Genomic DNA, 16,983 nt, shown 5'->3' on the forward strand with positions numbered 1-16,983 from the left:
GGCTGGTGAGTGTGCATGGGTACTCTTTAGGAGGGTCGGTGCAGACTCGATGGGCCAAGTGGCCTTCTTCACTGCAGGAATTGTGTGATTTCTGAATACTGGATCCAATCTTTCTGAAACAGCGTAATGGCATTTGTGAAAATTGCCTGATATGTATTTTACAAGGTGTCGAAAAAGGTGTCGTGGGGATAGCACAGTGGGTAGCACTGTTGCTTCACAGCGCCATGGTCCCAGGTTCAGTTCCCGGCTTGGGCACTGTCTGTGCAGAGTCTGCATGTTCTCCCCTTGTCTGCGTGGGTTTCCTCCGTGTGATCCGGTTTCCTCCCACAAGTCTCGATAAACATGCTGTTAGGTGAATTGGACATTCTGAATTCTCCCTTTGTGCACCCGAACACTCGCCGGAATGTGGCGACCAGGGGCTTTTCACAGTAACTTCATTGCAGTGTTAATGTAAGCCTACTTGTGACAATAAAGATTATTATTAAAATTATTGTTTTTGCTGAATGATGTCCTATATTAAATTACTGTGGTTGGTTTAGGACTGTTTTTCTGAGTTAAAATTACGCAACGTAAATTGAAAGAAATTGGTTAAGTTCAAGTTTTAAACAAGAATATTCGCACTATTCCAAATCTTATGAAGGACAAACAGCTGAATCGTTAACTTTTCTAGTGTGTGAGTTTAAAAGTCTGGAATATCCTTTTCAGGTCTAAAAATATTCCAGAATTACTAGACAAACATATCTATCACAATGTATTTTAATGTTATAGCGAAGTCTGAGTAACACAGAGGATGAATGCACCCATTTAAAGGAAATGAATGACAGAACACAGGAAGAACTGAGAGAACTGGCCAATAAGTACAATGGAGCTGTGAATGAACTAAAAGAATTCACTGAAAAATTAAAGGTGAGCTTGAATGAAATACATTTCAAGTGCTTTTAAAACTACCGCTTCTTTCTTGTAACCATAGAAGAATTTTGAATTTTTAGGAGGAACGCAAGTCAAGTTCAGAATCCAACTTTTCTGTTTAGATAGTCTGGACTTCTGAACAAATGGGGTACTTCAGAGTTCTCCTTCTAGGTCCTTAAAGTTTTTAATATGTATCAAAATTAACTTGGGCAAGGATATAGCAAGTACAATCTTCAGATTTGTAGATAATGATGTAAGAGGCACAGAAAATGCTGTTCCTGGAAAAAAGGATTTTGGCTCTAGGGCCAGTATACAATTTAGTGTGAAACTTCGAGAACAATTACAGTGAGAGACTAAGAATCAGCAAGAAATCAGTTTAAAGGCACAGTTGCACATCATTCTTTCAAAGACAAAGATTTGGAGCTTGTGGATGAAAAAAGGCAACTAGTGTAGTGTTTGCTTTGACAAATGTATTGAGTACAAATTAAAAGATCTTGTTTTTCCATGCAAGGCACTGGTAAAATTTTCTGGCCACTCAACAATCACCAGCTGCTGCATTTGAAAGTGAACAAAGTTGGGGATCAAGATTCTTAAATTAACAGGCAAATGTTCTAATTCTGTTTTGGGTTGTTAATAAAGGTGAGAATGCTGCTTCAAGATAATCTGATTATCATTGTCAATAATTGACCAAGTTGATCGAAATACATTCAGAGTTTGATGGAACTTTTTCTTACTGGAATAGGAAACGGATTTGTGGAATAAAACACTGGGAAGGTCATTAAAGAAAATTATTAAAATAGGTTCAAAAGAAGGGACTAAACGATGCACAGAAGTGTTTGTAGAATTGAGATCAGTCAACAATATCTGGGCCTGTGATACCAACTGGATTTTCCTATTACTTTTTTTGGTGTTTGTGAATTTTAAGTCCTGGAGTTATAGATTACCCAAAAAGGAGGTTGAATCCATAATGAGTTGACACTAATTTATTCAATGATTTATTTGGAAGCAACAGTTTAGATATAATCAGCCTAAAAGCGCAAGGCCTTTGACAGGTGAGAGCAGTTTGGGCAGAATTCTCTTATCTGTTTGTTTGCAAAAGCCCTCTTCTTTCTTTGTTCTTTGTCTCTTAAAGCTGACTAAGGTGTTATGAAACTCTTTCCTTTCCTGTCGTCTCCTGCCTGGTGAGACACTCCCCTCAATCCCCAAGCACCCCTTACTGTACTTTATTTCTATGGGCTGGTTTTTACCCTGTGTCAAACATGAGTAAAGGGCAGGTATCCAAAGTGTGTCCCCTCCCCTGGTCCATCACTATGGATGAGGTCATCTTTTGGCTTATCTCCTGCCAGATGCTTGTACAGATAAGAGAGTACACAAAGTGCAGCAAGAGACCCTGAGAGCATCTTTGTGGCCATTATCTTTGTTTTGTCTTGATCACCAACTGCTAGAGATTGTTTGTCTTTTACCATGCATGCATAAAAATGATACAATATTCTAAAAAGTACCAATTCTTACATGTTCGCCTGATCTTGAATTGAACCTGCACTTTGCTGCTGAAATTCTGTATTAGCCTTATTTGAAACAAAAATTAATATGTCCATTTAAAAGATTTTGCACTTGTTTTATTCTCTGCTCAAAAGTCTGGGGTGGAATCTTGTGTCATGCAACAAAAGTAATACAAGGTTCATTTTGGCCTTTCTGCCTAAGGTGGCCTATGGCTCCTATGATCTGTGCTCATTTTATCCAGTTTGTTATTAAAAAAAAAGGATCATAACAGCTGCATAATTATGCAATTTCTTGTTTGGGACTTGACAAACGATGGCAACTTGATATTGTTCTTTGTTTAAAAGAACCTAATAACCTGATTTCTGTTATAACCTGCCTGAAACCTATTGGCTTGGGACTATTGGTTAACCCATTATATATTTTAATTTATTGACAACTCAACAATACAAAAAAGAGTCAGCAACATGCAAAAACAATATAGTCACGAAAAGCAGTAATGTCCCAAAAGCATTTACAAGATACGAAAACCATCAGCTCTCAAGCCAGCACACACACGCAACCACCCACTGTCCCCAATGCTAGCCCCACATCGCTGGAAAGGAGCTAAACGAGCAACACAGACCACCGGGAAAGGCCCCATACCAGTATAGGGCACAGTTTGAGAGAGAGAACATCCTTTCCCTCCCAAGCAGAGACGACAGTTCAATCCAAAACAGTTCCTTTAAATAGTAGCCCCACATCGGCGGAAAGGTGCCCAAATGAGCAACACAGAGCACTGGAAAAGGACACACCGACACCTTGCCCTAAAGGCAGTCCCAGATCGGTGGAAAGGCACCCAAACAAGCAACCCAGACCACCAGAAAAGGACACACTGATATTGGGCATGGCAAAAGAGAGGGAGAGAGAGGTAAATCCCTTTACAAAAACAAATACAGGGCAACCGCAAGAAACCCAACAAATAATTAAATACAAGTCAAAGCCGCCAGCGCACGCTCTCCAGCCCCGGTCCCACGTCAGTGAAGAGGCGCCCCCAAGCAGCTCAGTTCACCGGAAAGGGACAGGCAGCGCATGGTTGAGGAAACAGAGAGAGAGAGAACTCCCCCCACCAGCACCAGGAAGGCCCCCTCAACCCCAGTACACAGAAGCAGGAGGGCTGCAACTGGCGTGCACCCAACGCTACGCCCAAATTAACAATACACAACAACAATACAATAATAACCATACAATCCCCCAATAATACAACACAACCAACATCAATGCAGACTGTACACATAGTCAGTTAGGCCACCGCCCTACTGCTCTCACAGTCCCGGCATCCGGTCTCCATATCCCATCCAGTCTAAAACTGCAAAAGGAAGTCCATTCCACTCAACTTTCAGCCCGACAGTAGGCCAACCAGGATCCGCTCCTCTCTCCATTCCAAGCTGATCAGCATAAAGGTAGCCACTGACAAGTACGAGTCCCAGGCTTGGCAAATGCAGGCAAGCACTCTCCTTCTCTCCCCTGCAAGCAACTGGCAGCAGCAAAAGGCTTTCCTTTCCCACCATTCAACCGGTCATAGCACAGTTCCCCCTTGCCGTAGTCCAGGCTTCAAAGTCCAGAAAAGGCAGCCAGTATACAGAATAACACACCAGATCCAGAAGCAGGGTTACAGCTAGATACAGCAGGAGCTCAGAGACAGATTCCCCTCCTGCACATGAGAGCATGAGCTACTCAGGTGGAGTGTGAGCTCCCCCAATGAGGGGGGCAGGGAAATTATTAGCAGTTGTCCCTGTATAAATAGAGCTGGCCAGTGTGGTACCGGCTAATGAAGGAAGCAAACAGCACAGGAACAGGTCCTTCGGCCGTCCAAGCCTGCATCAACCATGCTGCCCATCTGAACTAAAAACCCCTACCCTTCCGGGGACCATATCCCTCTATTCCCATCCTATTCATGTATTTGTCATGACGCTCCTTTTTGTTGAAATTTTTGAAAAACGTATAACAACAAAACAATAATAATAACAATAATAAACACCCCCCGGACCCGTAGCAATGCAAAAAGCGAGCCCCCCAACCCCCCCCCCCCAAACCCGATGAACAACAAAATAAATTAAAAATAAATGAAATTAACATAAACAATACCCCTCTGAACCCTCCCCCCGGGTTGCCGCTGTTGCTGACGTAGTTCCCTATCGTTGAGCCAGAAAGTCGAGGAAAGGCTGCCACCGCCTAAAGAACCCTTGTACCGACCCCCTCAGGGCGAACTTGACCTTCTCCATCTTAATGAGTCCCGCCATGTCATTGATCCAGGTCTCCACACTTGGGAGTCTCGCATCTTTCCATTGCAACAAGATCCTCCGCCGGGCTACTAGGGACGCAAAGGCCAAAAAGCACTCCCAGCTCCACCCCAACCCCAAATATCGCGAGTCCCCAGCCTGGCTTGACCCTGGACCCTACCACCCTCGACACCGTCATCGCCACCCCCTGCCAGAATTCCCCCAGTGCCGGGCATGCCCAAAACATATGGGCATGGTTCGCTGGACTCCCCGAACACCTAATGCACCTGTCCTCACCCCCAAAAAACCTGCTCATCCTCGTCCCGGACATATGAGCCCTGTGCAGTACCTTGAACTGGATGAGGCTAAGCCTCGCACATGAAGAGGAGGAGTTCACCCTCTCCAGGGCGTTCGCCCATGTCCCCTCCTCAATCTGCTCCCCCAGCTCTACTTCCCACTTAGCCTTCAGCTCCTCTACCGACGCCTCCTCCACCTCCTGCATCACCTGGTAGATGTCAGACACCTTCCCATTCCCGACCCACACCCCCGAAACCCCCTTACGCTATCCCTTGCCCCCCGCGGGGGCAGCAAAGGGAACCCCTCCACCTGCCGCCTAGCAAACGCCTTGACCTGAAGGTACCTGAACATATTCCCTGGGGGGAGCTCAAACCTCTCCTCCAGCTCACCCAGGCTCGCAAACCTCCCGTCAATGAACAGATCTCCCAACTTCCTTATGCCCGCCCTGTGCCAACCCAGGAACCCGCCATCAATGTTCCCTGGGACAAACCGGTGGTTCCCCCGCAGCGGGGCCTCCACCGAGCCCCCCACTTCCCCCCCTGTGTCGCCTCCACTGCCCCCAAATCTTCAGGGTAGCCGCCACCACCGGGCTCGTGGTATACCTCGTTGGAGGGAGCGGCAACGGCGCCGTTACCAGTGCCTTCAGGCTCGTGCCTCCGCAGGACGCCATCTCCATCCTTTTCCATGCTGCCCCCTCCCCATCCATTACCCACTTGCGCACCATCGAGACATTAGCCGCCCAATAGTACCCAGAGAGGTTGGGCAGCGCCAGCCCTCCTCTATCCCTGCCCCGCTCCAAAAAGACCCTCCTCGCCCTCGGAGTCCCATGCGCCCAAACAAATCCCGTGATGCTGCTGTTCACCCTCCTAAAAAAGGCCCTCGGAATAAGGATGGGGAGGCACTGGAACAAAAACAAAAACCTCGAGAGCACCGTCATTTTAACGGACTGTACTCTACCCGCCAACGACAGCGGCAACATGTCCCACCTTTTGAACTCCTCCATCTGCTCCACCAACCTAGTAAAATTAAACTTATGAAAAGTCCCCCAACTCCTAGCCACCTGAACCCCCAAGTACCTAAAACTCCTCACTGCCCTTTTTAGCGGGAGCCTACCAATCCCCTCCTCCTGATCACCCGGGTGTACAACAAACAGCTCGCTCTTGCCCAGGTTCAACTTGTAGCCCGAGAAACTCCCAAACTCAGCAAGAATCTCCATCACCTCCGGCATTCCCCCCACCGGGTCTGCTACATACAGCAACAAGCCATCTGCATAAAGTGACACTCGGTGCTCCTCCCCACCCCGCACCAGACCCCTCAACCTCCCCGACTCACTTAGCGCCATGGCAAGAGGCTCAATTGCCAACGCAAAAAGCAAGGGGGACAGGGGGCACCCCTGCCTCGTCCCACGGGAGAACCTGAAGTACTCGGACCTCCTCCCATTTGTCGCTACACTCGCCATCGGGGCCTCGTACAGCAACCTCACCCATTTAATAAACCCCTCCCCAAACCCAAACCTCTCTAACACCTCCCACAAGTACCCCCGCTCAACCCTATCAAAGGCCTTCTCCGCATCCAATGCCACCACAATCTCCGCCTCTCCTTCTGCCACCGGCATCATTATCACATTTAGCAGCCTTCACACGTTCGTGTTCAGCTGCCTCCCCTTCACAAATCCCGTCTGATCTTCATGTATCACCCCCGGCACACAGTCCTCTACTCTAGTGGCCAAGATCTTTGCCAGCAACTTGGCGTCCACGTTCAACAGTGAAATTGGCCTATATGATCCACACTGCAGGGGGTCCTTATCTCGCTTCAGGATCAGGGAAATCAGCGCCCGTGACATCGTCGGGGGCAAAACACCCCCCTCCCATGCCTCGTTAAAGGTCCGAACCAACAAGGGGCCCAACAGGTCCGCATATTTTTTATAAAATTCAACCGGGAACCCATCCGGTCCCGGCGCCTTCCCCGACTGCATGTGGCCAATCCCTCTAACCAGCTCCTTCAACTTGATCGGTGCCCCCAGTCCCTCCACCTGCTCCTCCTGCACCCTTGGAAATCGCAGCCTGTTCAAAAAGCTCTCCATCTCTCCCCCCCCCGGCGGCTCCGACCGGTACAGTTCCCTGTAGAAGTCTCTGAAGACCCCATTAACCTCTACCCCCTTCCGCACCACATTCCCACCCCTATCCTTCACTCCACCAATCTCCCTAGCCGCGTCCCGCTTGCGGAGCTGATGCGCCAGCATCCTGCTCGCCTTCTCCCCATATTCGTAGACCGCTCCCTGCTCCTTCCTCCACTGTGTCTCCGCCTTTCTGGTGGTCAGCAAATCAAACTTAGCCTGCAGGCTACGCCGCTCCCCCAACAATCCCTCCTCCGGGGCCTCCGTATACCTCCTATCTACACTCAGCAGCTCCTCCACCAGTCTCTCCCTCTCCCTCCTCTCCCCTCTCTCCCTATGGGCTCGGATGGAAATCAGCTCCCCCCCTAATCACTGCCTTCAGAGCCTCCCACACCATCCCCACCTGGACCTCCCCAGTATCATTGGCCTCGAGGTACCTCTCAATACATCCCCGGACCCTCCTACACACCTCATCAGCCAACAACCCCACGTCCAATCGCCAAAGCGGGCGCTGGTCCCGCACCTCCCCCATCTCCAGATCCACCCAATGCGGAGCATGGTCCGAAATCGCTATAGCCGAATATTCGGCATCCTCCACCCTCGGGACCAGCCCCCTACTCAGGACAAAGAAATCAATACGGGAATAAACCCTGTGCACGTGGGAGAAAAAAGAGTACTCCCGAGCCCTCGGCCCCCCAAACCTCCAGGGATCCACCCCTCCCATCTGGTCCATAAACCCCCTCAACACCTTGGCCTCCGCCGGCCTCCTGCCCGACCTAGAACTAGAACGATCCAGTGGGGGATCCAGCACCATATTGAAGTCCCCTCCTCTCTCTCTCTCTCTCTCTCTCTCTCTCTCTCTCTCTTCCCCCCCCCCCCCCCCCCAATGATCAGGACCCCCGCCTCCAGGTCAGGAATGCGGCCCAACATACGCCTCATGAAACCAGCAACATCCCAATTTGGGGCATATACATTTACCAGCACCACCCTCTCCCCCTGCAGTTTACAGCTCACCATCACATATCTGCCGCCACTATCAGCCACCACCTCAGACGCCTCAAACACCACCCTCTTCCCCACCAGGATCGCCACCCCCCGGTTCTTCGCGTCGAGCCCTGAATGGAAAACTTGCCCCACCCACCCATTCCTCAGACGAACCTGGTCCGCCACCTTCAGGTGAGTCTCCTGAAGCATGGCCACGTCCGCCTTCAGATGCGAAAACACCCAGGCCCGCTTAACCGGCCCATTCAACCCCCTCACATGCCACGTGATCAGCCGGATCAGGGGGCACCCCGCCCCCCTCCCCCGCCGACTAGCCATAGCCCATCGACTGCTCGCCCCGGGCCAGCACCCCCCACTCGGCCTGTTTCCCATGGCGATAGAACCTCACCCCGACCCCGTCGACCCGCACCAGCTCCTCCCTGGCCGTTCCAGCAGCAACCCGGTATCCCCCCCTGGCTCGGACCCCTCCTAGCCGTGACACTCCCTCCATAGTACTCCCGTGAGCCAGCTGACGTCTGCTGACCCCGGCAGCTCCCGCCCTAACTCCGACCCCTCCCGATATGGGGTCACCCCCACCCTGCAACAGCTCCTTGGCACCGCTCCAGCGCGGGAAAACGGAACTGATATCCATGCCCCTTGCCTCCAGCTCCACCCCCCTCGTCCCGCGGCGCGGGAAACCAGAGGAAAGCCCACGCTTTCACACTGCCCCACCCCACCCCCCCAACGCAGCTCCCAAATAGCAGTCCCAAACCATCCACCCACCCCGTACAAAAAAACAGAACAACCACAGACCCCAACACCCCCCTTAAAACACAAAACCATAACCAACACCATCCGAAAGCAGAAAAAAACAGAATAGCCAGTAACAGCGCAAACAGTGATACAAAAACCCCCCACAGTCCCCAATCCCTAGTTCGAGTCCAACTTTTCAGCCTGCACAAAGGCCCACGCCTCCTCCGGGGACTCAAAATAGTGATGCCGGTCCTTGTAGGTGACCCACAAGCGCGCAGGCGGCAGCATGCCGAATTTCACCTGCCTGCTGTGGAGCACCGCCTTCGTCCGGTTGAACCCGGCCCTCCGCTTAGCCACCTCCGCACTCCAGTCCTGGTAGATGCGCACCACCGAATTCTCCCACTTGCTGCTCCTCACCTTCTTGGCCCATCGCAGCACACACTCCCGGTCACTGAACCGATGGAACCGCACCAGCACCACCCGCGGGGCTTCATTCGCCTTAGGCCTCCTGGCCAGTACTCTGTGGGCCCCCTCCAGCTCCAGGGACAGATGGAAAGATCCTGCCCCCACCAGCGAGTTCAGCATTACGGCCACATAAGCCGGCAGGTCCGACCCCTCCAGCCCCTCCGCGAGGCCCAGGATCCGCAAGTTCTTCCTCCGCGACCGAAACTCCGTCTCCTCAAAACGATCTTGCCACTTTTTGTGGAGCGCCTCGTGCATCTCCACCTTCCCCACGAGGGCCGAGACCTCATCCTCGCGCTCAGAGGCCTGCTGCTGCAACTCAAGGATCGCTGCATCCTGGGTTGTCTGGGTCTCCAGCAGTTTACTTGTAGTAACTTTCAAAGAGTCCAGCAACTCCACTTTCAGCTCCGTAAAGTAGCGCAGAAGGGCCTTCTGTTGCTCCTGCGTCCACTGTCTCCACTCCTCGGGGGCTCCACCGGCCGCCATTTCGTCCACCTTCCCCCGCTTTTCCAGGGGAGCTGCTGCCGTTTTTTTCCTCTCCCCACTCCAGGTCCGCACCATAAATCCCGGGGGATATTACTCCAGACACCTTCACACACCGGGAATCGTTGAACCAGCGCCGTTTGGGGCCCTTAAAAGAGCCCAAAAGTCCTATGATAGCGGGAGCTGCCGAACGTGCGGCTTAGCTCCGCATTGCCGCCACCGGAAGTCGTCAAGACGCTCCTTAAAAGTCACTATCATATCTGCTTCCACTATCTCCCCTGGCAACGAGTACCAGGCTCCCACCAGCCTCTGTGTAAAAAGACTTGCCTCGTACATCTCCTTTAAACCTTGCCCCTCGCACCTTAAACCTATGCCCCCTAGTAATTGACTCTTCCACCCCGGGAAAAAACTTCTGACTATCCACTGTGTCCCTCATAATCTTGTAGACTTCTGTTAGGCCCCCCCTCAACCTCCGTCGTTCCAGTGAGAGCAAACCAAGTTTATTCAACCGCTCCTCATAGCTAATGCCCTCCATACCAGGCAACATCCTGGTAAATCTCTTCTGCACCCTCTCTGAAGCCTCCACATCCTTCTGGTAGTGTGGCGACCAGAATTGAGCACTATATTCCAAGTGCGGCCTAACTAAGGTTCTATAAAGCTGCAACATTAGTTGCCAATTTTTAAACTCAGTGCCCTGGCCGATGAAGGCAACCATGCCATATGCCTTCTTAACTATCTTCTCCACCTGCCTTGCTACTTTCAGTGACCTGTGTACCTGTACATCCAGTACCTCTGCCTATCGATACTCTTGAGGGTTCTGCCATTTACTGTATATTTCCCATCTGTTTTAGACCTTCCAAAATGCATTACCTCATGTTTGTCCGGATTAAACTCCATCTGCTATCTCTACGCCCAAGTCTCTAACCGATCTATATCCTGCATGTATCCTCTGACAGTCCTCATCGCTATCCGCAATTCCACCAATCTTTGTGTTGTCCGCAAACTTACTGATCCCTGAGGAATGCCACTAGTCACAGCCCTCCATTCAGAAACGCACTCTTCCACTGCTACCCTCTGTCTTCTATGACTGAGCCAGTTCTGTATCCATCTTGCCAGCTCACCGCTGATCCCGTGCAACTTCATCTTCGGTACCAGTCTGCCATGAGGGACCGTGTCAAAGGCCTTACTGAAGCACATGTAGGCAACATCCACTGCCCTACCCTCATCAGTCATCTTCATCACTTCCTCTCAAAACTCAATCAAGTTAGAAAGACACAACCTCACCTTCACAAAACCATGTTGCCTCTCGCTAATACGTCCACTTATTTCCAAGTGCGAGTAAATCCTGTCTTGAAGAGTCCTTTCTGAAAATTTCCCTACCACTGACGTAAGGCTCACCGGCCTGTAATTACCTGGATTATCCTTGCTGCCCTTCTTAAACAAAGGAACATTGGTTATTCTCCAATCCTCTGGGACCTCCCCTGTAGCCAGTGAGGATACAAAGATTTCTCTCAAGGCCCCAGCAATTTCCTCCCTTGCCTCTCTTAGTATTCTGGGGTATCAGGTCTTGGGGACTTGTCTATTTTAACGTTTTTCAAAACCCCTAATACCTCCTTTTTGATCTCAACATGATCCAAACTATCTACACACCCTTCCCCAGACTCATCTACCAAGTCCTTCTCTTTGGAGAAATACTGACGCAAGGTATTTATTTAAAACCTCATCCATTTCCTCTGACTCCACGCAGAGATTCCCTACCTTGTCCTTGAGTGGGCCAAACCTCTCCCTGGCTACCCTTTTGCTCTTCATATATGTATAAAAAGTCTTTGGATTTTCCTTGATCCTGCTGGCCAATGACTTTTGGTGACCCCTTTTAACCCTCATGACTCCTTGCTTAAGTTTCATTCTACTTTTCTTGTATTGCATACTTGTTTTGTGTGTTCCCAGCCTCCTAGCCTTGAAAAATGCTTCCTTTTTCTTTTTGACTAGGCTCACAATACCTCTCATTATCCAAGGTTCCCGAAACTTGCCATACTTATCCTTCGTCCTTCCAGGAACGTGCCAGTCCTGAATCCCTATCAACTTACACTCGAATGCTTCTCACATGCCAGATGTTGATTTTCCCTCAAATATCTGCCCCAATCTATATTCTTCAATTCCTGCCTAATATTGTTGTAATTAGCTTTCCCCAATTTAGCACCTTCATGTGAGGACTACAGTTATCTTTATCCATCAGTACCTTAAAGCCTACTGAATTGTGGTCACTGTTCCTGACCTGCTCTCCTACTGAAACATCCACCTGGCCGGGCTCATTCTGCAATACCAGGTCCAGTACGGCCCCTTCCCGAGTTGGACTATCTACATACTGTTTCAACAAGCAGTGGTGAACTACTGCCGCTGTGTACATATCGTTGTAAATAAAGCTGTAAATAATGTTACTTTCTGTTTAACTCTACAAACTCGTGCTGGATTCTTCGTGGCTCTCACAAAACTGGAGACGAGCGTTAACATTTGATAGCCGTCTACTCTGCTGAAGCCACTTCCTTGGACTTTTGTTGGATACAGGTTGGAAGTTTTTTTTCTGTTGCACCATGCCTCTTTACAGACGTTTGGATGCCTTTGATGCTGCACCGGAGAGTTGGAACCAGTACGCACAACGGATGTGTTAATACTTCCAGGCGAATAACATCACCAAAAATGAATGCCAGGCGGTCATTTTGCTAACCGCCTGCAGCGCACATACGTTTGGGGTGATAAACCTTGCGTGCCCAGCCGCACCTGACAGTAAAACATATGATGAACTTTTGACCTTGGTGGGGTGACATTTTAACCCAACCTCATCCATGGTAGTCCAGTATTGCTGGTTTAACACCGCAGAGAGGACCCCTGGAGAATCCCTTGCCGAGTTATTATCCAGGCTATGCAACATTGCGGGGTACTGTGACTATGGTGACACTTTGTCAGAGATGATATGAGACCGTTTGGTTTGCGGCATCAACAATGCGGCCAAGCATAGGAAACTGTTAGCCGAGCCGACAATGACCTTTCATCAGGCCATCCAGATAGCGTTGTCCTGAGAGGAGAATGCAGAACGGGGATTGCAGGAGCTTTAGGGAATAGAGGTGCACGCCTTCGGACGCACCCCCTTCCGTCAAAAAGCGTCTCCCCGCACCCCTGCTGTACCTTAGGCGGGGCGGCGTAAGGATCGACGGCAGTGGCCATCGGACGTTCCTCCCCAAAAGAAACCTTATCCACAACTAATGGACGTCAGTATAGGACTTGTGGGCACCGAACCCTGCGCGGACGCAGGGTCCTGGGGGCATCAGAGAGGCTGTCGTTCTGGCAGGAGCTGGAACCTGCCCAGAGGCCGTACTTTCCATTTGGATGAACCTGAGGATACTGCACTCGAGGGTGTGGAGACAGAGGACGAATGCCTGCAGCTGCATTGTGTAGCAGCTCCCGGAGTGGCCCCCATTAAGGTGACAGAATGGGCCAATGGTCACTCCCTTGAGATGGAGTTGGACACTGGCGCAGCAGTCTCCATGGTTGGCCAGAAGACATTTGCATCAAGCAGGGTATACAGACCATTGCATTCATCGATGCACAGGCCATGATGGCCACCTATATGGGGAACCATTGGACATTTCTGGGTCTACGATGATTTCTGTTGCTTACGGATGCCAGGAAGGACGTTTCCCACTCATCGTGGTGCACAGCCGCGGGCCCAGCGTGTTGGGTCAGAATGGCAGCACATTATTCGATTAGGTTCTGGAGGTTTGACGGAGGTACTAGGACGATGCCCAGAGGTTTTCCGGCCTGGTTTGGGGAAAATAAAAGGGGCCGTAGCCCGTATTCCGGTTGACCTCGAAACCAGGTATTTCTAGGCACGCCCAGTGCCTTATGCCTTGTTCGAGAAAGTAGAAGTGAAGCTCACTCATTTGGAGTCCTTGGGTATTATCAGGCCCGTCCGTCTCGCTGACCGAGCAGCGGCAATAGTACCGGAAATGAAGCCAGATAATACAGTTTGCTTGTGCGGCGACTATGAACTTAGTGAACACTGATTCTCGGCTCGACCGATATCCCGTGCCCCACATAGAAGATATCTACGCAAAGCTGGCAGGCAGACTCTCGTTCACGAATTTGGATATGTGTCACGTCTACCTGCAGCTGGAGTTGGACTCTGCCCCCCCCCCCGGCCATATGTTAGTATCAAAAAGCACAGGGGCCTGTATGAGTATACGTGGTTGCCCTTTGGAGTGTCCTCTGTCTGTGCTATTTTTCAACGCATCATGGGGAGCATCTTGCGAGGTTTTCCACATGTCGCTGTTTACTTAGACGATGTCTTGATTACGGGAGCTTCGGAGCAAGGACATTTGTATAATTTGGAAGCTGCCCTTAAACGCTTCTCAGAGGCTGGAGTCCGTTTACGTCATGCAAAGTGTGTCTTTAAGGCGAAGGAAGTGATCTATCTTTGTTATCGGGTGGACCGCAAAGGTTTGCACCCCATCGCAGGGAAGGTGCGCGCAATCTCACAGGCCTCCACCCCACAGACGCTTCGAGTCTTCGTTCTATTCGCGGCCTCGTTGCACCTGCTGTTGAAGAAGAATCACACCTGGGTTTGGGGTCACCCGAAGAAACCGCTTTTCTGCCGATGAAGCAACAATTATCGTCATCCGGGTTACTAACCCACCATGATCCTGCAAAGCCTTTGCTCACCACATGTGATGTCTCCCCATATGGTACTGGGGCCGTCCTGTCTCAGAAGATGGAGAACGGAGCTAAGCGGCCGATAACTTTCATCTACCTGCACATTGGCTGTCGCGGAAAAGAAGTACGTGCAGATTGAAAAGGAGGGTCTGGCATTGGTCTTTGCAGTGAAACGCTTCCAGCAATATGTTTATGGCCGCCACTTCACTATCATTACCAATCATAAGCCTCTGCTGGGACTTTTCAGAGAGGATAAGCCAATTCCGCCCATTGCTTCCGAGTGGATCCAGCGCTGGGCTTAGCTGCTCGTTGCCTACAGGTATTCTTTGGAGCATAAACCAGGGACCCAGATAGCGAATGCCAATGCACTGAGCTGATTGCTTTTGTCGACCAGCCCCTTGTTGACTCCCGTGACAGGTGAGGTGGTCGCAACCTTGAATTTTATGGACTCTTTGCCTGTCACGGCATTGCGGATCTGTGAGTGGACACAGACAGATCCGGGCCTATGCAAGGTTCGGCATGTAGTCTTGTATAGTGGGCAGCATAGACAGCTCCCAGGCGAGTTGTAGGCATTTTCCACCAAGCTGTCAGAATTCAAAGTGGAAGATGGTATCCTCTTGTGGGGGACTCATGGTTATTCATAGAATTTGCAGTGGAGAAGGAGGCCATTCGGCCCATCGAGTCTGCACCGGCTCTTGGAAAGAGCACCTTACCCAAGGTCAACACCTCCACCTTATCCCCATAACCCAGTAACCCCACCTAACACTAAGGGCAATTTTGGACACTACGGGCAATTTATCATGGCCAATCCACCTAACCTGCACATCTTTGGACTGTGGGAGGAAACCGGAGCACCCGGAGGAAACCCACGCACACACGGGGAGGATGTGCAGACTCCACACAGACAGTGACCCAAGCTGGAATTGAACCTGGGACCCTGGAGCTGTGAAGCAATTGTGCTATCCACAAGGCTACCGTGCTGCCCTAGATAAAGGGCAGGATACTAAAGGAACTTCACAATGGTCATCCGGGCATGACCAAAATGAAAATGGTGGCACGAAGTTCGGACGTGGCCAAAATGAAAATGGTGGCATGAAGTTATGTCTGGTGGCCGGGCCTCGACACCAACATTGAGAAGATGGCCCAACACTGCTCTGTTTGCCAAGATCATCCGCCGGCCCGCTTCTACATCACTGGGAATGAGCAGGGTGGCCTTGGGCGCACTTGCATGCAGATTTTGCCTGCCCTTTTCAAAAATCCATGTTCCTCTTACTGATCGATGCCTAATGGAAGTGGCTCGAGGTGTACAGGATGGCGGGAACAACGTCTCACACAACCATAAAGATGATGATCTTTTAGCACGCATGGCCTCGTCATTCCTGACTTGTGAAAGGAGTGCCATTATCCGTGACGAGACCATGCGTGCTAAAAGGCCATCTTCTCAATGTTGGTGTCGAGGCCCGGCCACCAGACATAACTTCATGCCACCATTTTCATTTTGGTCACGCCCGGATGACCATTGTGAAGTTCCTTTAGTATCCTGCCCTTTATCTAGGGCAGCACGGTAGCATTGTGGATAGCACAAATGCTTCACAGCTCCAGGGTCCCAGGTTCGATTCCGGCTTGGGTCACTGTCTGTTCGGAGTCTGCACATCCTCCCCGTGTGTGCGTGGGTTTCCTCCGGGTGCTCCGGTTTCCCCCCACAGTCCAAAGATGTGCGGGTTAGGTGGATTGGCCATGATAAATTGCCCTTAGTGTCCAAAATTGCCCTTGGGGATAGGGTGGCGGTGTTGATCTTGGGTAGGGTGCTCTTTCCAAGAGCCGGTGCAGACTCGATGGGCCGAATGGCCTCCTTCTGCACTGTAAATTCTATGTAAATTCTATGTCACGGATAATGGCACTCCTTTCACAAGTCAGGAATTTGTGGGTTTCATGAAGGTGAGCAGCATTCAACATATCCGCACCGCTGCGTACCACCCGGCTTCCAATGGGTTGGCGGTGCACACATTTCAGAAGTTCAAACGAGGCCTCAAGAAGCAGTCTTCCGGGTCCATGGATAATAGACTGGCTAATTTTTTGTTTTCTTATTGGACCGTTCCGCATGCAGACTGGGGAGCTCCCGCAGAACTCCTAATGAGCCGCAGACTTTGTACCCGCCATTCCCGGACATTGGCACGAAAGTATGGCAAACTCAGGAACGGCAGGGGCTTGGCCTTTCTCGATATCGGCCGATCTGGCAGTTTGCACCAGAAGACCTGGTGTTTGTTCGAAATTTTGTTGGTGGTGCCCAGTGGGTCCCTGACATTACATTTCGACGAACGTGCCCAATCTCTTACCAGATGCAAGCCCAGGGTTGTATTCAATGCAAGTATTTATAGTACATTCGATCCACAAGGCCGCCTCTTCCACGGATATCCCCATCCTCGGCGATCGCTTCTCCAACCACAGCAACTACCATATTCGGACACAGTGGATGTTCATTCTCGAGATTTCCCTCTAGCGCTGCACTTACGG

At 50.7% G+C, this 16,983-nt stretch overlaps 1 protein-coding gene across 11 annotated transcripts in view; it reads left to right on the forward strand.

The window, feature by feature from the left end:
- slmapa (sarcolemma associated protein a) overlaps positions 1 to 16,983 on the forward strand; it is a 287,081-nt gene that overhangs the window by 113,635 nt on the left and 156,463 nt on the right. For all 11 annotated transcript variants that reach the window (XM_038812836.1, XM_038812840.1, XM_038812844.1 and 8 more), the window contains one exon: positions 769 to 906. In XM_038812836.1, coding sequence (XP_038668764.1) covers positions 769 to 906 — 138 coding nt within the window. The remainder of the gene's footprint in view (positions 1 to 768; positions 907 to 16,983) is intronic.

Source organism: Scyliorhinus canicula, chromosome 11 (assembly GCF_902713615.1).
Source record: "Scyliorhinus canicula chromosome 11, sScyCan1.1, whole genome shotgun sequence".
Lineage (NCBI taxonomy): Eukaryota > Metazoa > Chordata > Chondrichthyes > Carcharhiniformes > Scyliorhinidae > Scyliorhinus > Scyliorhinus canicula.